This window comes from Magallana gigas, chromosome 7 (genome assembly GCF_963853765.1).
Source record: "Magallana gigas chromosome 7, xbMagGiga1.1, whole genome shotgun sequence".
NCBI classification, from domain to species: domain Eukaryota; kingdom Metazoa; phylum Mollusca; class Bivalvia; order Ostreida; family Ostreidae; genus Magallana; species Magallana gigas.
The window spans coordinates 33,065,000-33,091,072 of NC_088859.1; the positions used below are offsets into that span (position 1 = coordinate 33,065,000).

The 26,073-nt window shown below is 35.8% G+C and overlaps 1 protein-coding gene across 4 annotated transcripts; it reads right to left on the reverse strand.

Annotated features, from left to right (window-relative positions):
• Nucleotides 1-370: 370 nt before the first annotated feature.
• Nucleotides 371-25,208, reverse strand: LOC105337152 (uncharacterized). 4 transcript variants are annotated; one of them, XM_066066642.1, is made up of 10 exons: nucleotides 15,493-16,122; nucleotides 15,089-15,189; nucleotides 14,376-14,504; nucleotides 13,925-14,020; nucleotides 13,492-13,676; nucleotides 12,863-12,909; nucleotides 6,868-7,891; nucleotides 5,616-5,802; nucleotides 2,931-3,709; nucleotides 371-2,018 (listed from the first exon to the last, which is right to left on the reverse strand). In XM_066066642.1, the coding sequence occupies exons 7-10, from the start codon at nucleotides 6,992-6,994 to the stop codon at nucleotides 1,888-1,890; spliced, it is 1,224 nt and encodes a 407-aa protein (XP_065922714.1). In that variant the 5' UTR covers nucleotides 6,995-7,891; nucleotides 12,863-12,909; nucleotides 13,492-13,676; nucleotides 13,925-14,020; nucleotides 14,376-14,504; nucleotides 15,089-15,189; nucleotides 15,493-16,122; the 3' UTR covers nucleotides 371-1,887. The 4 variants fall into 4 exon arrangements, with proteins under 4 accessions (XP_065922714.1, XP_065922717.1, XP_065922716.1 ...); XM_066066645.1 differs by lacking the exons at nucleotides 15,089-15,189; nucleotides 15,493-16,122 and adding an exon at nucleotides 25,124-25,208; XM_066066644.1 differs by lacking the exons at nucleotides 15,089-15,189; nucleotides 15,493-16,122 and adding an exon at nucleotides 16,129-16,437.
• Between the last annotated feature and the right edge of the window lie 865 nt (nucleotides 25,209-26,073).

Genomic DNA, 26,073 nt, shown 5'->3' on the forward strand with positions numbered 1-26,073 from the left:
TTTTATGAAACTTTTGATTTCAATGAATTGATGTAAATGTTCACCAGTGTGTTCCGTGCACTAAAATATCATAGACAAAGAATTGACAAAATTGATGCAAAAAGATAGACGGTGTTTCAACTACTTATATACATAGGAACTCTTGGCCATTAAAATATTGCGTCACACTACAATACGTATAACTCAGTTTTTCAGGCAACCCAGGCAACTTCAGAGGGAATGCATTATGTAGGAAAATACATGTCTCTGTATCAGATCAGAATAATTATGACACAAGTATTCATATAAAAACCACTTTAAATTCATACTATCTATTTTAAAAGGGGATAAAAAGGACACAACTCGTTTCTGATACATTGCTATTTTTATATATATATATATGTATTAAAATACACAAAATGCAAATTAAAACATATCGGGTGTAAATGAAGCTTGCAATGCTTTTAGCAAATTAACTAAATATAAATAACTCCTTCATTCAAAATGACAACAAGTACATAAACAAATCATCAAAAACTAGAAAGCAATTCTGCTAATCAAAATCAAAAGGACATGGTCATGATCGTAACTTAATGAAACTTCAACTTGTCAGATTGTCATTCAAATTTTGGCCATGCATTAAAGACACACAAAATACTTCAAATGAACAAAAAAAAATTGTAGCTCACGTCATGGCCATGCCCTTCTAAACTTAGTCATAAAGCTTTAATACTAATAATAGCATTTATCAAAAGCAGTGTTTTTGTTAAGAGCTGCTGGATAATTATTTCTTGTTTCAACTTTAAATTGATAATATCAATATAAACAACAAAATACTCATTACTACCTAAAACATTTTTTTAAATACACTGACTTTAACAATCTGATATAATATACCAAGAATCTTTTGGCTGTAGATTGATTTTTTATCAAATATAAATTTCAATTAAAAAAAATACAGCAACTTTGACAACCTGATATAAAATATCAAGAATCGTTTGGCTGTATATTGATTATCGTATAAAATACATGAACACATACAGGAACACATTCTGGGTCCTTCATTAAATGCCAACATGATAAATAAAATATACACTGGTCTTAAGTTTACAGAGATTGAAATACAAAGTATGAATTACAGGTCCATATCAATCTACAAAAAAATTTAAAAATATTGTCATTTGTACAGGTCTACTCTCCACATTCTTAACGAATTGTGCAAACAAGTTTTAAATTTGAAAAAAAAAATTGTCATGATTTTCTCATGATTGTCAACAAACTGGTGAACTGTGACTTGATGCATGAGATTTTTAACTGCTGCTGTTTGTGAATCAGAGGATCATGATACCCGGTGGTATTTTAGTTTGCAACTTTTTAGTATGACTGTCTAACCGTGTAGTTTATTAATATTACATGTAAATATACCAGTATATCATATTTTTCAATAATACATGAACATGTACACTGGTTTAGTGGTTTACACTGTAATTTGAAAGAATTCATATTGGGAGGGGGATAATACACACTCTGAATATTGGCTAGCGTAAAAATATAAATAGATGTACATCCCTGAGTTATGTATTACCTGCAGTATGAAGACATGTATCATATACAGTGTGGTACGATATTGATTACAATTTGATAAGTTGGTTAACTCCATATTTCAATACATGTATCATGTTTGAACTAAAATGTAAATTAATCTACATTACATTGTCATACATGATGTTAGAACTACTTTCACTCCGATGCTTACAACAAATGCATGGTCATCTGAAATGCTTCCAAAAATTTCATACTAAATAAAAACGGAGTCATTGAAATTTCAAAAAAAAAATGATGAGTCAAATATTCACTCAAGAGAAGCATGAAATGATTAGTGTTGATGGTTTTTAAAACAGATTTCAATTATTTTTTGCGTTTCTGTTGTGGTGTGGTGGATTTTGTAGCTACTGCTCTCCGTTTTCGATCACTCCTCACCGGTACTACCACTTGACAGACAGTAATCTCATTTTCACAAGAAGGTGCTGACGTCTGACCTTCAAAAATACAACTGTGAGAATTTAGGTCTTTTTTCGTAGTGCTAATGAAACATTTTACTTCTATGGGTCACATTCGGAGGGAAATGTTGTTTTGAAAATACTGTGATTTCATCAATATCTGTTTGATAACAATTTAAACCTTATGTTAAATATCAACAGTGAGAGGTATAATTAAGAGGCCTTAAATAGGGATTAATGGTGGTGCCCATTTTTAGGCTATATTTACCTCTTTTTGACAAGGAGCTCTGTATAGAGATATAGGAAAATGTTAACACTTTAAAGCATATGTATATGGATTTTAACTGATAGTTTTTGGCCAAAAATATCAAGTTTAAAAGTTTAAGGCAGAGTTGATGGTTAATTTGTCGACCATCCAGCCTCTTTAAGGTCAAAATCTAGTAAGTGAAAGGTGCCTACAGGTTTTTGAAATTCAAGTTACAAATTGATTTCTTTCAATGATACCTAAAAACAATAGCTTTGATAGGGTGTATCAGGCTTGAATTTTGATAGGGAGTATCAGGCTTGAATTGTTGGTAAACAAAATGAAAAATCAATGTTTTAATCTGTCATTTTCCATGGAATATGAAGGAAATCGGAACAAATCCCAGAGTCTTGTCCATTTTTAATAAGGAAATGCCTGCAGTCTCTCCAAAAAGGGCACTAAACAAGCTCCTGACCTCTTCTTTAAAATGACGCCAAATTGAATATAGGTATCGGGGTTACTTTTTTCATGATATAATTTAAAATGTCAAAAATTTTATCATTTTCTACGTTTCCTCTAAAGCCGTAAAGTACAGGGAAAAGATTAAACATATCAATAATGACATCATAATAGTTCTAGCACTAAATAGATAGTTTGGAATCATTTACTCGATCTTGACCTTAAAGACCAAAATTATAAACATGTACCTGCAGTCTTCCTCCTTGGAATTTGATTACCCAGACTGATGACAATAATGGATGTACCTCTCTTAATGGATGGTTTGAAGGCACTCATAATCTGAACAACGGTTTCTTTCCCAAGATCTGCTGGAACAAGAGACTCTTTGCTGATGTTTTGAGTCACAGGACAAATTATGAGGGAGTGTTTAGTGTCAGCACAAGCAGAACGAATCAGTTCTTGAAGAAACATGATGCTATTTACAAAGTTTTTCATCTCTTTCATGAAAAACACCTTCTTATTGAGGGTCTGGCCTTCCCTTGCATTCTGATTCTGTATTAATCTATCTATACCCTGGTTCTCCTTGGATGCAAGAAAAATTTCATCTGATGGGTAAATGTATGAATCACATTGGTTCCAACCTTCCCGATTCATCCAATCACAGATTCCTTTCCATTCAGTTTCAGTGTCTGATTGGCTCAAAGGGGTAGTCGACACAGTTGTAGCATCTGTCCATTCATACAGGTGGCCCAATAATTCTTTGGCATTTGGAAGAAGTCTGTTCCGTATCTTGCATGTTCTGTCCACCGTATCGTTCAACTTTAAAAACAGAGTATTTAATTTGGCATCCATGAAGAGGACCTCTTCTCCATTGGCCTTTTCATTCCTTACATCACTCAGTAATGAGGACCTGATTTTGTTCACAATTTGTTCCGGAAGGTTAAGCAGATGTTTAATTGATTCCATTTGATTAAGCTGACAACTGGTATCTGTCAACAAATTCCCAAGCTTCTCAAACTGTCTCTCCCTGTGAATCAAACAAATGCCAGAATAAGCATATTTCCTGTACAAATAAATGGAAGTAGCAAGTGAAGGGTGGATTCTATTTCTACTTTCATAAAATGTATAATCACACTTACATATTAATCAAAGCAAATTTTATCTAGACAACATTGAGATGGTGACCATCTCAAAGGGCCTGCTTACATAGTGGACAATATGATGAAAAGAATTTCAGAGAATTTTGCTTTGACTTGACCTATAACAAAATTTTCCACCTGGCATAGAACGTCTAATTCAATCTTATTACCACTTACATACAAGCATTTTTGTTCAATCTATGGGATATAATCTATGGTCTAAAGCTGATTATAAAGAGATCTGCTGTGGCCTTTACATCGACTTGGTTCAAGGTCACTGCACGCCATTAACCAACGGTCACCTGAGTAGCATATAACCCATACACAAACTTGTCGAGGAGTCTCATATAAATGCATTTAATTAATTAGGTTTCATTCTGGAGTAGAAAAATTATAAATCTGTAATGACGACCACCTCCCTGCCTGAAATCTTTCAAAAAGAAACCTATAATTTTTGCAAAAAACTTAAAGATCTGGTCTACAAAATCATGAATTCAGTTTTCCTTTCAGGTGTGTGGGAGTAAAGAACGACGGACGAAGACCAATTGCAATAGGTCACCTGAGTGACTCAGGTGACCTAAAAGTTCTGTTTAAGTAAAGCCAATAAGGACAAAGTGGAGAGAATATATATGCTCTTAAAAAAGTATTTTTGTTTGATCTGATATGACCTTGACACTTAATCTACAAACATCATATAAAGTCACTACATACCCTTTAATCAAAGGCACTATGTGAGTGAAGTATGAGCAAGATTGAAAAAAAGGAGAGAAGATATTCTCCTGACAAGGATTTTTCATATAATTCTGCTTTGACCTTCACTTTTGACCTTAAAAATTGGTTCAAGGTCACTACACACCCCTTATACATAAGCTCTGTTTATCTGAAATACGAGCCAAATAGGGCTAAGTGGAAATATATATGCTATGAAAAAAGGATTTTTGCACGGTCTGATATGACTTACTTTATTCAAGGTCACTGCAAACCCTATGATCATAGACACTATGTGAGTGAAGTATGAGATTGATTCAGGGGTGTCTCTAAAAATTGAAGTAGAAGGAGGAAATGAAAAAGTACAGGGGGGGGGGGGGTCTGGGGGTTTGCTTATTGCTACATTATGTTTAAAATGCAAAAATAGCCGGGTAATTAAAGCATCATAGGCAAGGGAATTCCCCGCATCCCGGGTCTTAGAGACAACCCTGTTGATTGGAGCAAGGGGAGAGAAGATATGCTCCGCACAAGAATTTTATTTATAATTCTTCTATGACCTTAACCTAAGACCAAGAAACATGGTATAAGGTCACTGCACATCCATTACCCAAAGGCACTCTGTGGGTGAAGTATGAGCCAGATTGGACCAAGGGGAGAGAAGATATGCTCTGGACAAGCCGGACAGATCACTTTAGGGCGCCCGTAGAGCGGGGCCCTAATAAAATGAATAGTATTGGTACATTAATATACAAGATAACATTCAGTGATTCTATATTCAAGGTTATTTTCACCCCATACAATTTTCGCCCTTTTACACTTGCAAATAGTTTTGCCCGTCATTGAATTTCCATAGACACAGTTGTGCTTTTTAAAAAGAGAAAATTCGAGACATTGGAATTCGCCCAGTCTTAAATTTGCCTGCTGGAAATAAGGACAAAGGGGGCAAAAATTAAATGGGGGCAAATAGTTTCCTGTATACAGGAATACATTTGTCAAAATTTCATTCATAAGCTTAGACATGAACAATTTGAATGGAAGAAATTTATCAAAAACATCTTCTCCCAAAAGTCACTGCTAAAAATTTACCTGACCATATCTGTAATAATTTTCATGAAATGAGGAAGATGGTCATCGGTCAGTTGATCTGAAAAGCTTTCTGAACTGGTCCAGATAGCAACATTCTGCACATCAAAGCTGTCCTTGGCCTCTTGGGTTATCATGATCTTTTTGGTTGGCGAGACTTTGGTTGTACTGCTAATTGCTAAAGCACACGCTGAAACCCACATGGTTAAACAACATTAATAATTCTTATCAATAAACAATATTCGGCTACTGAGTAGTATTGATTACATGTGTTTGTGAGCTTGGTGTAAAAATACAGAAATTTACCAATGCTTTTTGCACTAAAACAAATCTTTGGTTTGATTACTAGCTAAATCATATCAAATATGATTTATGATAACCGTATCTTTAAAATAGATATCGTACAAGAGAAAAGCTGCCATTGTGACACCAAACTGGGTTTTCTTTAGTGTAAACAGTATCCATAGTTCATTTGTCAACCCTGAATTGAGAAACGCTACCTTTGAAGAGAAATGGGGTACCCTATATGCAATATTTTGCCCAAAAATAATGAAGTACAACAGCTGTTTTGTTTTCCATAAACTATCAAAAATCAAAATCAAAGTAATACTCTTATCTCTGATATATGTACAATTTATCTGCAAAACAACAACTTTCTATCTTGATAACAGTAGGAGGAGTTATCTGTACAATAAGGGTACCCTAAGAGTAATATTATGCGAAAAAATGACTACCGGTATGTTCAACAGCTAATTTTTTTTTCTTTCTTAATTTTCAAAAATCAAAATCCATGTAATATGCACATTTCTGATATATGTACAATTGATCTGCAAAACAACAACTTTTTATCTTGAAAACTGTAGGGGTATCCTTTTGGCAGCCACCAGCCCGCAAAAACCAGATTTTTCATTTGGAAAAACTGGTTTAAAAAGTAGGTGAGTTTGGTTCATTTCACTTTCATTGTCATCTAGCAATGCATTTTTAATTAATTCAAAATAATTAAAAATTGTTTAATATCCCTTCATTATACATTGAATACTTTAATATCAAAATACTGTTTAATATTGAATACTCTTCTTGAGTGCAGTAGTATTCTATTTCAGGATTTCACAATTTACTTACAACAAAAGAAGTGTTCAATATTGTTTTAGGAGTTTTTCTGCAAAATCTGTCTATATGTATTAGTTATCATATATATACATACTGTTAAACTATTATTATTTCAGTGTGTCGCTTTATAAATAATCATACATACTGGGAAATTTGGCCATTTCGTCCCATTCCGACTCTGAACTTATCCCTGGTGTGTGGGGGAGGACTTGTAGACTACTCTTGTCTCTGGTATTACACGAGTTCTTGGAGACATTTGACTGCTGAACCATTTCATCATCAGAGCTATACCCCTGGACATTACTAGAAGCCTGGTCTTCTGTGTCAACTTCATCAATGGAAGACGGGGAAGTTGTGATGTGTAGCTCAGGTGTGATGAATCTCTGGGCTCCATTTGAGGTTTTGTTGTTTCCGCGGGACTTGTTCTTTGGTGTTGAAAATGTTTGATTTTCTGCTGCTCGGGTTTTTTTGTTTCCATTCTTTGTGACCTGTGTCTTCTGTTGTGTATCTGCCTCCTGATTTCCTTTCTTAACATTAACATCTGTTTTTTTATTCACAACCTCAACATTACTTTTTTTGGCTTTCTCTTTGCGTTTTAGTACACTGTTATTTTCAATTTCAATTGTGTCTGAATCCTCCAGTTCGGGACTTGGGTTCCGTGACCTATTAATTGGACGCCTGTCACCTCTAATGTCCGTCAGCCTGACACTTACATCTAATGCCTTGCTATGAAATGGATCTTCCAGCTCAGAATCACTAGAGTCATTCACATTTTGCAAATCATTCTCATTCCCACTGATTTCTGAAATTTGATCGATCTCATCATCTTCTTCGGAATATTGTTTGTTGAGACTTTTCTTTCAAAGGGCTAGTTTTGGTTTTCTGTTTACCATCAGGCACATTTTTAACAATGGGAGAAGCAGACTCTTTTAATTCTATTTTCTTGCCTTTTCTAGCAGACTTCCTAATTGCACCCCCCTTTTCGCTGGTAGTGGACATTTCCTCATCCATGTCTTTTTCTGGTGACAGCTGGCTTATCATCAAAATATCATCATCATACTGTGTGTTAAGGCTGTCTGGTTCTGCATGTACTGCATTATCTTCATCATCACTTCCTTGCTCTTCATCAGAACAATTTACTAAATGCTGATGCTGGTTTTTTAATGCACCTAAAATCATCAAATAAAATGTTTTTTAAGTTTAATTCTTTAATGAGGGTTTTATATATCTTTAATTGTTGCTCTGGTGTGGCTTCATTATTAAAAATTTTAGCTTTTAATAATATTGAACATCAAACTTGCATTCATTTATTATTAAATATCATGCTTTCATTTGCCATTGTTCACGCTTTGATTCATTCATTCATTTATAATATGGCGGTGGTACAAGTGGTCACTTGGTTGAGTTTGGCCGGTGGATCAGTGAATGAAGGGTATGTTATACTGTGTATTCTGGTACATGTACTGGTATAGTGCATGTTAATTTAACTTTGAGCACAAACTGAAAGAATTATTTTCATGACCCAAGACAGATTGTTGATATATAGAGCTTCATAGCCTGTCAACCTGACTAATTGTTTTCCATTCCTCATAAATTCTGTACTAATTGGTGAGTTATTTATTTTATGCCTATAAATACTGTATAATTAGGGGAAATTTAATGAATGAATGGAATGAGAGTGTTTAAATGTTGTTAATAATTTCAGATCACCAAACCAAGTAAATCCAGCACATATGTTTGTTGAAATTGACTTTAAAGCATGCAGCAATAAATATTAAATACATGTATCAACATACAAGGCCTTAAAGTATTATTTGAATCCAAATAGTGGGTAAAAAATACATAAATTGGCGCCCATGTTAGGACCCAAATGTAACAGCAAGGTGACAAGTCAAGTCTTAATCAGGACTCGAACCCAGGGCCTCTGTCTTAACCATGCCAGCACTTCTTTTAAACATTTTACTACAGAAACAGTAAAAGTGTGAAGTACCAGGGGCAAAATAGATTCTTTGTAGTAGTTACCCCATATACTATTGTTGGTTATGTGCAGATACCCGATGGGTGTGGTCATAATGACACGAGGGAGCGTAGCTCCCGAGTGTCGTTATGACCACGCCAATCGGGTATCTGCACATAACCAACAATAGTATATGGGGTAAGTTACTTGTAACATAGTTTACGATTATCATTATATATTATTATTATAGTAATATCGTGAGAGCACTTGCCTCTAAACAATACGTTGCCAATGTGTTTGTCTTTACTCCGTGCATTTCCAAAATGACTTTCTATCCCCGACAAAAAATAATTATTCTTTATTTATCTTTAATTCATAGCCTTAATAAATAGATCGACTTCTCATTGTTATATTTTTATTTCATATTTATTCATTTTCCGACTTAGGCCAAAAAAAATTAATCATTAGTTTCTCGGGCCAAAATTTTGAAATTTTGATGAGGCAGGCAGGTTTTTTTTTTTTTTTTTTTTTCATCAAGCTCATACATTGGCAAAGTTGAAACATTTGTTTTAATTTGTTCTTTTTAGTTTAAACTGTTCTGTTTCCTTTTATAAGTTTGAGTTTTTGCATATGAACAAACAAGACAAATGGTTTATGCTCCTGCTTCATTTTGCGGCCCATCTTTCCCCTCCACAGTAATAACAGAAGTCTAAACTGAAATAGGGGACTTCTTATGGCATTTTACTAGTTGAATTTGCCAAATAAAAATTTATCAAATAAAGCATTCATTCGGGGGTGTTTTCTTATTAATATTCAGTGCCTTGAGGACAGAAATCAAGGAAAAGTAAATATGTCATCATAAAATTTTCAAACAATACAGGTGTCCTTTATTCCTGTTTCTATGCAATATCGCATAGGCTTCAATTTCTGAAGATAAAGAAATTTCAGTGGATCTGTTAACAGGGACCAACCCAGAGCAAACTTAGCTCGGGGAGACTTCACTTCTGAAGTTCTCCCTCACAGAAAAATAGGGAGAAATTTGAGAAATCAGGTAGACTTCCATTCTTTTGACAATGGCATAATGCTAATGATAATACATTTATACACAGATTCAACCTTAAATTTGAATTTGATTAGAAGCAAGTCAATTAAAAATAAAACAACTCCTAAAAAAAAATAAAATCTTATCCGGTTTTTTAAATTTAATTCATTATGTGTAATCATACATTTTGTAGCTAAAATGTTTCGTAATTGTGTTGGCTAAATGACAAATAAAACCAGTCTATATGTTTAAGTGTATTTTGGAGGTATTAGTCCAACCTTTTGACCCAATTACAACCATCATATAGTTGGATGTACAGAATTTTTTAGTTAAAGATAACTGTAGACGAGCGTTTCATGATTATTTTAGCACTAACTTGGCAGAGTTATTAATTAATTAAAAGTTACCAACTAATTGTAATATCAGCACCTAAAATTATAGTTAAACATCGGTTGTAATTTTCAGTGCACAGTATGTGGTTGCATCAACCGTATTTATAACCTCTGAAGATAAGACAGTCGCTAGTTATTAATCACAGCAGGGGTTAACTTAGACTATGAAAATGTCTTTTGAATTAGATGATTATCATTTTATTGCTTTTGGAGTTAACTTTAACGATCGTGAACTCAGAATACAGGGCAACTTCAACCTCTCTTTCTGAGGAAATTCTGGCGAAGTTACCGACAACAAAGCGAGTAATGACATTTACATAAAGTTGTATTTAGCCCAGGTAGTCCCCTAGGTTGTTAACTGGGTAGATGTTTCAGATAAAATAACGTTTTTCACTGACAGAGACAAGCATTTGTTCTGAGCGTTTCTTTACATAGATTCCATAATAGAGAAAACCGATAATGATAAGAAATAAAAAATCCGGAAAAATAACGATAAAAAAGTTTGATGCGGCGATGATTTTACTGATGCGGCGGTGCCTGAGAAACAAATCATTAATTTTTTTTTTGGCCTTATAGTATCGATATTTGCTTTAAAAAAATAAAATTGAACTTATTAACACAATTTCATATTTACGAACCCTAAATGTTGAAACAATTAAATTGAAATTGATGAAGGTAATTAGTTTTTTAAAATCATATTTGATACTCTGTATCAATAATATACATGTAGATTTTTTTAAAATGGCTGAAAAAACATGTACATGTATATATATATACCGAACAAAATCGCCAAATAAGCAAAAAAAAACAACAAAAACGTGGAGAGGTGACCCACTATACATTAAAAATATAATTTTGTATCCTAACAACTAAACGTATTAAAAAAATAATGCATGTCGCGAAACCATGAAAGGTAAATGTCAAATCCAATTGGCTACCGCTATTTACTCTGTCCACAAAACAAGTTTACTATTCAAACGAGGTCCTATCATGTTATTGACTTTCTATAAAACCTTTAAACAAGATACCCCTATTTCATTTAACACGCTTTTCTATTCTTGCCCGCACACATGGAGGAGAATATTAAAATAGAGTCTTTCTGACAAAGCCACTGCTGATATTGTTTTGTCTCGAGCTACAAATAAGATTTATTCGACGAACTAAGTTAGTCGAGTCAGTTATCTGTGTTGAGTTTTGGCAATTTTGATCTGGAGGAATCTCTTACTGTGGAGTATTATGGACGTGTTAAAAAACAAGTTTTATTAGAGGTAGTAGGCGGAGTTAAATAAAGTGTGGGGTATGTACATATAACCCACACTTTTTACAATAGAAAACTCGACAAGCTATGGTACAAATATTAAGTGTTATTTGTTATAGCATATTGATGCTGGCATTGGTGTAAGTGTGAATTCATCATGACAAGCTTGCTGTACCCATGTTTTATTGTACGGTAAATACATTTCAATGTTATACCTACTTATTTTTTTTTCAATCAATTTCTCACTCATTATGAACATGTAGAACTAAATGTCTTAGCCAATAGTACCTTGACAATGTGTTATAACTTGCTAGTAATTTCATTACTTAACTATCAAGATCAATTGGTTGTATATGCAAAGTAAGTGAAATAATACTTTTTTTCCCTTCAAATTAAGTCTCAGTGAGATGAATGTTATTAGATGTAACACCTAGGGGATTTCTGTAATCACTTGGTCATCAAATCATTATCATTTGAGTCTATGATTCCAATTATTGATGCCTGCTGGCCTCTCCACAGACACATTCAGGTGGTATGGGACACTTCCATGTTATGACGTATTATCAATCGAAATAAACAACAAGAGGCCAATAGGCCTTAACGATCACCTGAGTACATAAATAAACTTGTTGAGGAGTCTCAGATATTCATTTAATTGGGTTTCATTCTAGATTAGAAAAATTATAAATTGGTAATGACAACCACCTCCCTGCCTGAAATCTTTCAAAAATAACTATGAAACCTATAATTTTGGCGAAAAACTTATAGATCTGGTCTACAAAATCATGAATTTTCATTTCAGGTAAATGGGAGTAAAGGAGATAACTTTTAAACACTATATGCATTAACACCTATATATCCATTTTGGCCCTGCCCTACAGTCAAAACCAATCCTTGAGGGGACATGGCATTCAAAATTTTTGTAGAGGACTATCCGGTAATCATACCGGTAATTATGAGGTCAGTTTTTTATACAGATGTGTGAGATTAGGGAAGAAGATTTTAAAACATTATTTAAATGCATTAACACTATATTGCCATATTGCCCCCCCCCCCCCCCATGTCCTTGGCTGAGTTTACTCAGGTGACCTAATAAAATCAAGTGTAATCTTATAAATAGTTTCTTTCCAAAATGTGTCACCTAACAGCACAGCACAGAGGGTTCACTACGAATCTGTAAGTAATGCGTTCAAATCCCGCTGGGGATTTTAAAAATTTAACCTTTCCATAACTTTTTAAAACATATCTTTTTGGTTAAATATCATTGAATTTGAAAATTCTAAATTGATTAAAGTTTTAAAATTATAACATACTTTAATCCACATTAATATTGACAGATGTCCCATACCACCTTATTTTACTTTAGCATAAATTCATGTTAAGTGTTATGTTTAACTTAACAGGTATAGATAGCACCCTCTTTAATTAGTGTGCCTACTTTTGTTTTTGATCTGGAAGTACCTTTTTAATAATATATTTTAAAGCGCTTACCTTTATTAGTTTTAAATTGCTCATAATGGTCAGGACCACAGAACACTCTACAAATAAAACAAAAATAAATGTACATTTCAGAGTAGTGGCAATTCCCCTGCGTATCGTTTTACTTGATGTACCACTAAGTCATAACAAGTTACAGTGCTTGGTTTCTTAATGACCGACTGTTTATGAAAAAAAAATATCAGGTTTACTAAACTTATAAAGGAGATTCACAAAGATATACCATTGTACATGTACATGTATTTTTTGTTGACAGCAAGAAAAGAAAAATCTTATTTACCTCACTGAAATTGTGACAATTTGATCAGTCTTGTATTTACAAATTATTGATGTTGTGCTTTGATTTATGGTAGTTCAAGATCAGTCCAGTTGAAGTTAAAATTCTCGAACACTGATATCTCGAATACAGTGGATTTGTCGAAGTGATTTGTACATCAAACCACTTATTTTTTTAAAAATATTTTACTCTTGATATCTCGAATACTCAGATATCACAAAGTTTTTAAGCAGTCCCATCTAGTTCGAGATAACAAAGTTTGACTGTAAAATGCACACCTTTGGCAAGGTGTAAGGTATGGATGTTTATCCAAAAACATTTATTTTTTGTTTTACTTTAGATTTACCTGTACATGACAATGGTGGAGTTCTCCTTAAGATATCTGACTTCCAAGCGCTTTGTGATGGCCACACCATCCCGCTTGGCACAGTAGTAGTGGAAGGTTTTAGAACAATTAGATATAGCACAACCTGATGTAGCACCAAGCCACTTTCCCTGTCTACTCTTGTCAGTCTTGCAAATAGAACATCTCTACCAAAATAAATTAACAGTTCGTAGGTACCTTAGTGATATTAATGGAAACATTAACTTTAAACCTGACAGTGGTAAAAAGAAAAGAAAAAGCATTTAAGATAGTACCGGTGATTAACAATCAAATGAACAATAATTATCACATTTTTATCATTTACATGTTTCACTAAGTTAGACAGTAGGTGTTACAATGATTTGAACATGAGAGCAATATGAGGTCTTAGGGTTTTTACTTTACAGTGACTTACCAATCTTTTGCCTCTGCGTATCTCTTTTTCAACTTTGTCAATTTTAAATCCTCCAAAACTTGTAAACTTGTACTGCACAAGATCAGCTGAATATTTCTTTAATAAAAAATGAGAGAAAAAAATAGATTTATCAGAAAAGGATTTATGTATGCTTTAATAGAAATACATGTACTTTTAAATCGACATGTCTCTGTTTTTATTAATGATTATCTTATATGACACAAAACAGAGTAAAGCACAAAATATTTTTTATTGTGTTGGAGAGAGGTGTGAGGATAAAGTACAGCAGTGTTATGCAACATCATTTGTCATTTTTGAACATCCTGATTCGACATTCTGTATGACTGTCTGCATCAAATGACAAGACACATGGGATTTAAACAACAGACTCTGACACATAATTGTCATGGTATTTCACACAACGTCAAGGTACTCATTGTGTACTACCTACCATGCACTTTTGATGGGCCGAAGTATTTTTGTTGTCATGATGTAGTTTGCCACAGACTGGTTCCGCTTCAACTCCAAGGTGACAAAAGCCACACTTTATATCTTTTTCTGCCTCCATCAGAAGCAGCTGCTGCTGAAATGGAAACCCTCACTTTGTTAGGTTCGTCACACAAACGTATACACGTACTATTTCCAAAACAGTGTTCATACAGTAAAAGTTCACTCCAACAAGAGCAGCAGCTAGTACCAGTGGTTAAACTTACAATATAATGTAAACAATAATATGCTTTCTTTGACGATTCATGTGCATGGGTATGAGGATTGCCAGCATCACAGAAAAAATATAAAAGCGACATGAGAGGGTTACAGGAATTTTTTTGCAGTGCTAGCTACCTTCATACATGTAGCTCATGGAGACAGCTTTAACTGTTTATACATATAGGTCTATCAGCTTGCAATCATGAAATATATTATGATCCATAAAAATGAATAAAAGTAATTAAAGTATTTAAATTATCATCTATGTTGTTTCAACCCTTTCACGGTTGAAGCACGAGCACTTTACAACACATTGCAATCTGAATTTTACGGCTTCACACAATTAAACTATCGCATACATTGCACGAGAGCATCGCATTCATTGCATGCGTTTTTATGGTCGCATCAAGACTCTCTTTAAATACGTAGTGGACATGCACACTATTCAAACATTACCAAATGTGATCCAATTTATTGCAATTTCTCCATGTTTTTATTGATTGAAACTGTTTTGTTTTTCTTCAGACCATGAAAAAAATAAGGTGCACTGACCCACTCTAAAAAAGAAAAGGCATTAAAGTTCTAAAAAATGACACAATTTTGAGTTTTTATAAGCATTCGCCAGTTTAAATCAACATATTCTAAGTATTGAACATATTTAAGGGTTACAAATCAATTTTATGTAAAATATACATTGTTTTGAATGATGTTTTAAAGACTTATCAGATTTGTTGATATTTTTATTTTACAGTACATGTATCTTATCCATCTTTGTTTGGGCATTCTACCCATCTTCTTTCTTTAATACTTAACTCTTTAAAGATATTGAGAAACTCACAAAAATTCCAAGCACTCATTACCTTAGATCTAAGGTGCATCAAATGGACAATCTTATTCTCTTAGGCCTCAATAAAGGTATAATCAACGATGACAAAATTGTAAAAGAAACTGTATATAAATGAATGTCAAAAGTGAAAAATGCTCTTGACTTGTGACTTTGATATGAGGATATATGTTGGTAATTTGTATGCATGAGAACTACAGAGTAATGTAGCTAAATGAAGCATTATAAATAAGAATATCTTTAAACATTTCCCTATATATTTCTCTGTTATACCTTGAACTTCTCTTGGAGACCCAGCATTGCTCCAGGGGTCACGGTTTAACAAACACCAATTATTATATGTATATGATTGATTAACTTCTACCTCTCTGATTAACTCATATCCAACTATCTAGAAGAAACAGAACTTTATATTCATCAGCACATGACCTAAGAGGTCAATATCATACAATTATGGACATTTTTGTAGGTCGATATGTGGTTATATGGACCCATGTTAAGTGATATCGACCGAAGACACAGAAAGTGTCATCAACTGAGCTTGCGAGGTCGATATCACTTTCTGTGTCTGAGGTCGTTTAACTTTGAACACATCTTAGAACCCCAGTATTGGTCCAGTGATCATGATTTGTATAATTAAGAATCTACGTACCTTATCTTGGTAGTGGGTTCATTCGCCCTATCTACCTGTTCGCTCGAGTCCGTTTGCTCTATTTAACCCCTTCACGGTAACTGCGGTACTGCTCTTTTGCAGGGCAAAGTGGCATGGTTTGGTGAAATATGACGTTACGTCAATAACATATCATTTACGTCATTTAATTATCTACCTACTAAATTTTCGGCAAGTGTTTCAATTTGCCCTGCAAGAGAGAATTACCGCGCAGTTATCGTGAAGGGATTAGGATTTCCATGATTTGGGGAAAAAATGTTATAGCTGGAAAGATTTATAGGATAACTCCCCCCCCCCCCCCCCACGGATTAGGGTTTTATGATTTTGGGAATTAGGTTTTTTCTCTCAATATTTCTGAGGATCAGTCTCGCCCCCCCCCCCCCACTTTCAATTTGCTTCCGACGCCAGTGAATTATACAGGTATGAAAATACACAACTATATTAATCCTGTATCAAAATAAGGCGAACGGACCTTGGGCGAACAGAAACTAGGGCGAACGGCGTCAAGCGCAAATGCATTTTAAACATTGAACCCCTCTTAGAGCCCCAGTAAGGATCCGGTCAAAGATCATTAAATTACATTAACAATAAATAGTGTTGATTAATTACATAAACTAATTGCATTTACTACAAAGGACACAATGAAACATGCTTTTGTTTAAGCATCCCGCCATTTTCTCTAATGACATTTCCACTGAAAAAGGCACAAGTAAATTAAATAAAATACAGTAGGCCTAGTAGATGTATATTACATACCTATCGTCTGGGATACAATACCTACCTCTCAAACGGAAACGCGCTTAACCTATTTTAAAAGTCAGTTCATGCGCCCTATATATCTAGCCTACTGTTATGTTTGGGGAAAACATAAACCGAAAGTCCAATTTTCCGAAAATTGGGAGAAAATTTTGATAACCCCAAAATAGATCTAGCCTTAAACCGGGATTGCCGTTATTTCGACCACCGGCCGACCAAAAAAGTAAAACTTAGCAAAGTATGATGTTTTTAGAATTAGAGAAAATTGGTCCCCAAATTGGTTTTCTTATCAATTATAAAATTTGATCAGAATAATGTTGTAGTGTTTGCGAATTTACCTCGGGATCGAGATTGCAACAATTGTGTTGTTGAACTTTCTAGATAAACATAGGTTTTTGAATTCCCACGTGTTCTGGTGATTTATTCCCGTATTTACCAAGATATTACAGTGGCGACGAGATGGAGCATTTTCGACTTATTTCGGATCAAGAGGACACTTGAATCATAAGCGAAATGACGAATATCGGAAAGCTTGGTGAATTTCATGAGGAAAAGGAATCTTTCTTAAATTATGTGGAGAGGATTGAACAGTTTTTCGTCGCGAACAGGGTAAAAGATGAAAAAAAAGTGGCGGTGCTTTTATCAGCGATTGGACCCGCAACCTATGGAATTCTTAAGAACTTGTTACAGCCACAACTGCCGGAAAACACTTCGTTTGAGAACATTATTGGTGCTTTGAAAAACTACTATATGCCTAAACCGCTAGTCATCTCTGAAAGATTTAAATTTAATAAAAGAAACCAGAAGGAAGGGGAAACGGTGAATGAGTACGTATGTGAACTGAAAAAACTTTCGGCAGACTGTGAATTTGGTGACTTTCTTAAGGAGGCTCTGAGGGATCGGTTGGTTTGCGGACTCAAATCAGAGGCCATACGGAAGAAGTTGTTGTCCGAAGCGAAGTTAGATTTCGATGGAGCAGTCAGAATAGCCACAGCAATGGAAATTGCCGATAAGGATACTCAATCATTCGCAGGAAATACAGAGTCGGTTCACTTCATGAATTCGAAACCTGGACAGAGAGGAAAACCGACATCAGCAGGACCTAAGAAGCCAGGATATCGCGGTGGAGAGAAGCACTATTTGGATGCTGGTAAACACAGAAACTCTATTAAATGCTACAAATGTGGGAAACCTGGACATATAGCTAAACATTGTAAAGTCCAGGGAAAAGTTTATTTGAAACAAGATAAGACTACCCATTATGTACAGGACAGTGAAAGTTCTCTTGATGAGGAGGAGGATCTGTCAATTTATTCCGTACACAGCACAAGCGAGGTCGACAAAGACAAGAGCTACTCAATTGGACTAAGTATCAACGGGTCAATAGTGCAATTTCAGTTAGATACAGGGAGTGCTCGTAAAATCATGAATGAACACACTTATCAGAAAATGCTTACCGGCTGTAAGCTAAAGAAATCGACAATCGTGCTAAGATCGAAAACGAAGGAGATCATTCCCATTCTTGGTGAATGTAGTGTGACTGTTGTATATGGAAAGCAGCATCTGACGAATATGTCTATGCTAGTCATCAAAGGGAGTCAGCCGTGCTTGCTGGGAAGAGACTGGTTATCAAAAATTCAGATTGACTGGAAGGAAATTTTCATGGTGACGAAGGACAGAATTGAACACTTGACAAAGGAGTATGCTGATCTGTTTGTGGAGAACCAAAATCCAATCAAGCATTTCAAAGCAAGCATAAAACTGAAGGAGGAATGTTCACCAACATTTTGCAAGGCAAGACCTGTGCCTTATGCTTTAAGAGACAAAGTTGAAGGAGAGCTCAAGAAACTACAGGAGAAAGGAGTTATCTATCCAGTCAAACACAGTGAATGGGCTGCCCCCATTGTCGTTGTGCCAAAGGCGGACAAGTCGGTGCGTTTATGTGGAGATTACAAAGTGACTGTCAACCGAGTGATCAGTGAAGAGCAGTACCCTCTACCAAACACTGATGACATGTTTGCGTTCCTTGCGGGAGGTCAGAAGTTCACAAAACTGTACTTAAGACAGGCATACTCACAGGTGGAGCTGGAGAGTGACTCAGAGGAGTACCTTACAATAAACACGCATCTTGGACTATTTCGCTACCGAAGACTTGCGTATGGAGTAAGCTCCGCTAGCGCCATATTTCAGGCAATTATGGACAAGATCCTGTCAGGACTACCACAAGTAGTGGGTCGAATTGATGACATTTTGATCACAGCCCCCGATGATGAAACCCATTTTAAGACTGTTAAGGAGGTATTTCATCGCTTGCGCCAGTACAACATGACACTGCGGCAGGACAAGTGCATCTTCATGGCGGATCAGGTCGTGTACATGGGATTCATGGTGGACAAACACGGGATACATCCCACAGATGAGAAGATTGCTGCAATTCGTGATGCTCCTAGACCAACAAATGTGAAAGAACTAAAGGCTTACCTGGGTTTGCTGAATTACTATGGTTCATTTCTGCAGAATCTGAGTACTGTATTGCATCCTTTACATCACCTGTTGAAAAAGGGAGAGCAGTGGACGTGGACAGATGAATGTGAAAGCAGCTTTAAAGCAAGCAAGCAGATGATTACAAAGGGCAAGTTACTGGTATTCTACGATATGAAAAAACCCCGGCGGTTAGCTTGCGACTCATCAGCATATGGAGTGGGAGCTGTAGTCTCGCATTTGATGGAGGATGGCTCAGAGAGGCAAATCGCCTTTGCTTCTCGTACTTTAAGTTCCAGCGAGAGGAACTATGCTCAAGTGGAGAAAGAAGCATTGTCATTGATCTTTGGTGTGAAGAAGTTCCACAAGTATCTGTACGGCAGAACTTTTACCCTCAACACAGACCACAAACCATTGGTAACTATCTTTGGACCCAAAAATGGTATACCTACCTTAGCCACAGCCTGGATGCAGAGATGGGCACTAATTCTCTCAGGATATTAATATCAGATTGTATATCGTCCATCTCAGGAACATGGAAATTGTGATTCACTATCCAGATTGCCAGTAGAGGGGAATCTTGGTACAGAAGAATATGAGGATGTCTACTGCACAGGGCTGGACAACACAGAGCTACCCATATGTAACACAGACATTGCTCGTGCAACAAAGGTGGATCCTCCTTTAGCCCGGGTATTTGAACTTACTTTGAACGGCTGGCCAAGTCAGGTTAACGATCCAGAAGTTCAACCTTTCTTTGAGCGCAGGAGCAGTTGGAGTATAGAACAAGGGATTATCCTTTGGGGAATCCGAGTGGTAATTCCTATGGCACTGCGTAAACGAATCATCGAGGAGCTTCATGAAGAGCACCTTGGTATGTGCAGGATGAAGGCTCTTGCACGAGGATATGTATGGTGGCCAAACTTGGACAGAAACATTGAGGAGACAGTGCAGGCATGTCCGTCATGTATGTCCGTCAGGAACAGTCCCCAGTCTGCCACATTTTCACCCATGGATTTGGGCAACCAGACCATTTCAACGCAGCCATATTGATTATGCCGAGTATAAGGGACAATCTCTACTTATTGTCAATGACAGTTATTTAAAGTGGTTGGAAGTCATTCCAGTGAGATCAACCACCAGTGCTAACACGATTGACAAACTTCGGATGCTGTTTGCGTCAACCGGATTACCAGAGGAGATAGTGAGTGACAATGGACCACAGTTCACGTCCCATGAATTTCGTGACTTTACACGTCAAAATGGTATAAAACATACCCTCGTTCCACCGTACCACCCGGAATCCAATGGATTTGCTGAGCGAGGAGTACAGATAGTGAAGAAGGCCCCGAAAAGTAAAGATGTTGAGGGACGACAACAATCGCTAGAGCATCGATTAGCGAACTTCCTATTAAAGTATAGAGTTACTCCCCACACAACTACTGGTGTGTCACCCTCTGAGCTATTTCTGAAGAGGCAACTTAGAACGCGTCTCACACTGGTGAAGCCTGACATCGGGAAGAGTGTTGAGAAAAGCCAGCAGCGGATGAAAGACTTTCATGATCGAGGCAAGGTGAAGGTCAGACAGTTTGAAGAAGGAGACCAAGTGCAGGTGAAGACTACAATTCAGGCTGGGAAATGGAAGTGGTTACCTGGAACAGTAAACAAAGTTTGTGGTCCACTTACTTACCTAGTCCAAGTCGGAAATCGCAAAAGATTTTGTCACCTTGACCACTTGCTAGCGTGCAATGCTAAACTTCCACAAGCGTGTCGCCCCTGAGCGACTTTTCCTTGAAGGAGCCGACAAGACCTATAGTGGATCTACCAGAGGAAGTGGATCTCCCGAATGCAGAACCTTCCAAGGAAACAGGAAGTTCCCCACCATCTAGTCAAACGTCAAAGACACCGTCTACCACCAGTCGAGTGATGTCATCCAGGGCGGCGAACCAGTCAATGAGCATACCCTCACCACGGCCCGTGCGTGAACACAAACCCGTCCGTAGGCTCATTGAGGAAATCTGACTTACTTTGTGACATTTGGACGTTTCTTATGTTGAAAGTTTTGTTTGTTAATTTTCGTGTTTAAGGTTAAATCAAATCTGTTATTTTTGTGTACTTGGATCATTTGTTTAAATTCAAGAAAGAATTTAAGATTTTAAAAGGGAGGAGTGTAGTGTTTGTGAATTTACCTCGGGATCGAGATTGCAACAACTGTGTTGTTGAACTTTCTAGATAAACATGTGTTTTTGAATTCCCACGTGTTCTGGTGATTTATTCCCGTATTTACCAAGATATTACAAATGTTTTCTTGTTTGAAATCGCTTGCTTTCACGTCGGAAAATACAATGAAAATTAAATTTTCAAAACTACTTTTAATAAAACATTTTTTTCAAGTCTGGGATACAATACATGTACCTACCTCTCCAACGGAAACGCGCTTAACCTATCTTAAAAGTCAGTTCATGCGCCCTATATATCTAGCCTACTGTTATGTTTGGGGAAAACATAAACCGAAAGTCCAATTTTCCGAAAATTGGGAGAAAATTTTGATAACCCCAAAATTTTTAGAATTAGAGAAAATTGGTCCCCAAATTGGATCAGAATAATGTTTTCTTGTTTGAAATCGCTTGCTTTCACATCGGAAAATACAATGAAGATTAAATTTTCAAAACTAATTTTAATAAAACATTTTTTTCAAAACTTACTTCTTTCTCATTTTCGGGGGTACATGATGTTTGTTATTAATTCACACACATGCATGCACACAATTCAAATTATGAGATGGATCGGACAAATTTGGTGTTTTATATATATATATATATATATATATATATATATATATATATATATATATATATATATATATATATATATATATATATATATATATATAATCTAAATGTGCACGTGTTCATCTCCCTGAATTATGAACTTTATCATCATGAATTAAAAAAATTTGATAATGGCTGAAACTTTGTCGGTACTGGTAATTAAATAGTATTACATCGTTTATAAATACTTTTTGGAAAGATGCAGAGAAGTCAAATAATGCGATTATTCGATGGACTGATCAAATAAAGTTTGAATTTTAAGAATACTCATAATTTTAAGGGTATGTATTCAAATAATCAAAGTACTGACGGGAGTTGATTTTATTGATTTTAGTATTTGATTTAAAATCAATATGTGATTTCGCATGGCAAGTAATTTCTTAGCTGTATTTGAATACATATAATTACGCGCATTTTTTTGTAATATGAATTATCGGGCTTTTCCGACAAGGATTCCGAGCTTAAAAAGAATCATTTACATGCATGATTCATGTTGTGTAATATTTAAAGATAGAATTAACTCCATCACACTTTTGATAGAAATATTTTTGAAAAATTATATCCAAACAATTTTTTAACAAAAAATAATAAAGTCTAGTCAACGCCCGTACATGTACTTGTTCTATCTTTAGATTGGATAGTCTGCACATAAACACAGCTATGGAAGGACAGAAAAGGTAACACGACGACCAGAAATTAACATAGCAAAAGTTCAAGCCAGTCGATTAAGTTTATGTTCAATTTCCTATTAGAAAGGTCGGAAGATCGTTACTGGCAAGGTCAATTAAAAGTACTCAGTAAACTGATAGACTTACCTACAAGGTTGATTGTGGACAACATGGCAATCCACAGGTTGTGCATATTGACAGGTTACGACTAAAGCGTGGCCAGGTGTTAAGAGAAGAGGTTGATGAAGAAACTAGTTCTCAGGTAGATACTAACCAATCTTCTACAAGCAACGTCAAGGCAGATGTTATAAGTGACGACGGGTCTGAAACAGATGAGATTGACAATGATGTTTTGGGGGCAAGAAGAAAGAATCTAGAATTAGAAGCGTCCTAAATGGCTGCAAGGTTATATCCAGCGGTAAATTGTTTTTACAGCAAGTTTTTTTCTGTTAGAGAAACGGCAAAGACGAAGACTTCCTGTACGTGTACGGAACATTTAAAGAAATGTCCATCCTGTTCCTTTCAAAGTAAAGGTCACTCGGAATATATTTAGAAAGACCACATGGCCGAGTGTTATGAAACCAGACACTTTTGTAGAAGATGTAATTATTCGACAGACAAGAAAGACATCTAAGAGAGAAACCATCCAGACGAAGTTGAGAAAGGTCAAAGCAGCCAACAGTTTGATAATTTAAAGGGTACTAAATCCAGTGAAGATAGTTTATCAAGAGATAACCACGAAGAAGAGTCTTCAGATGAAGAGGAGTGGCTCTCACAGGAACCCAACATTACCAATGGTGAAGAATCGGGTATCAGTCACAAAGAACCCAGTGAATGTACAGCTAACAATGGACCTTACACCCTGCGAGAAAGCCGTCGACCCAACTGTTAGAAAGAGGACGCAACCCCTGTTCGTGTATACACCTGACCGTTGCAAGACACCGGGGCTGTTGACAAGACAAATGATCCCATGTGCAAAGTTGAAGATAAGGCTGTTCGGGCGGACCCAGTTGCATATACGAAGTCGATTAAGACGACGTCCGGGAGCACGGACGCAAGACAATCACTATAGAGGGGGAGAAGATGCAATGATCTATCAGTACCTACAAAATTAAATTGTCTCAGACAGATCTATAGACTAAATAAATTGAGAAGCAATGTTTCAAAGAATTCATTTGTTTTATTTTAATTACCTACTAGTAATTAAATGCTTATTTAATAGTTTTATTCATTTATTTATTTATTGAAAGAATAAAGAATATCATTCTTTGAGTTTACAAAAACGTATAATTCTGGCCGGAGCTTGGTCACATCCAATCAAGTCCGAAGAGATTTATGATAGATTTGATCTCGCGCCTAGACTAGCTGAAGTCATCACATCAAATATTCAAACAATGATTCCTTAATACTTATATTTACAAAATTGTCAGACATTATTATCATATGATTAAATATATTAGAATATTAATATTTACATATTCATATGCTTTACTTTTCTCTTAATTATGCAAATCCTGCTTACACCCCAACAAAACGTATTTTGAATTTATTGGACTGTACAGTGCAAAATCGACTCGTAGTATTATCACAGACAAAGACACTGAAATATGTAAATACTTTAATTTAGATCCAGATTGTTACTGGAAGAATATGATACCGATATCAATTGCCACGAACTGGTGCAGCAGAATAGAAAACTAATGTTCATCTTACAGAAAGTAGAAACATCATATAGACAATTATCAGACATGCGATTGGATATGTCTAAAATATGCTCAGATTGCACAATCTTTTCTTTAGTTGTTCCGTGCAATGATTTAAATATTCTACCGATCGTCGCCGACATTGTTCACTTGAAATGTATGTCTTTTTTGTGTGTGTAATGTATTTCTTGAAATAAAGAAAAACCACAAAGCAAATTGGCTAGCGAAATATGCTGATGTTTTGTGGGAGTTGATTTTCATCAACTCTCCTTTGCAGTTACTCTGGCAAAACAGAAGTGAAACAGTGTTTGGAGCTACGCACAATCATGAATCGAAAACCATCACCACTGACAAGACTTAGTATTTAAAAATAATCGAAAAATTCGATGTAATGTATTCAGAAGCATTGTTTTTAAAGGAAACCTATTTATAAACACCTTGAAAAAAATCAGATTACAATGATACCAACAATCTAGATATGTTTTGTAGCGCCATTTCTACAGCGGTAGCGTTTGTAATCAAGTTCTCTCTGACATACTTGACATCTCGTACATAATGTCCAGCGGTGTAGTCACTCTCTACCAAGCATCATGAGGTTTGATGTGAACCTTGTGGTCTCATGTACGGATGACCTGTATGGCACCATGACATAAGGTAAAAACCTATCCCTGTCAGAATGGGGATCGTTTACGTGTGCACTTAGCATCGTTACAAGTGTCTTATTGAAACGTTTCACCATCCCATCACTTTGTGGGTGGTAACGAGTGGTACGTGTCTTCTTTACGTGTAAGACACGACACATCTCGGATTTACAGTTCGCTCTCATACTAGCGACCCTGGTCAGAATGGATGATAGAGGGTGTTCCATATCGTACAACAACTTCCTCAACTGTAATTCTAGCAATGGTTGCAGCTTCCATGTTTGGCATGGCAAAACTTTCTGTCCATTTGGTAAAATAGGTGGACATTACTTGAATATATCTATAATTGCCCTTTTCAGTCAATGGCAGTGCACACAAGATGCCAGTCGCAATTCTGTCCATTGTAATTCCACTCTTTACAAGTTTCGTTGGTGTTCGCTTTCTCATCTGTGAACTCTTTTGCTTAGAACACTTTTCACAGCCAGCTATGTAGGTCCTAGTGTCAGCTTGTAAACCTGGCGAATAGTGTTTCTGTCGAACGTGGGCTAGTGTCTTAGTAATGTCCAAATGTGCAGCAGTTTTCAAATCATGACAATACTGCAAAACAGTTCTGCGTTCTCTTCGGGGTATTATTGGTTGTTGACAAGATGCTCTTCCATTGCCAGCATCATACTTCCGGTATAAGATATTGCTTAATCATAGGGGCCCATTTTATCAAAGGTCGTAAGGTTGTTTTTTTTATCTAATTTTAGTCTACTTCCGAGACTTGCGTCAAAACTTAGCCCAGCGTAATTTGCGTTTCACTCAGTAAGCGGCGTAACTGTAGGTGTTAATAATAGGGTTTAGT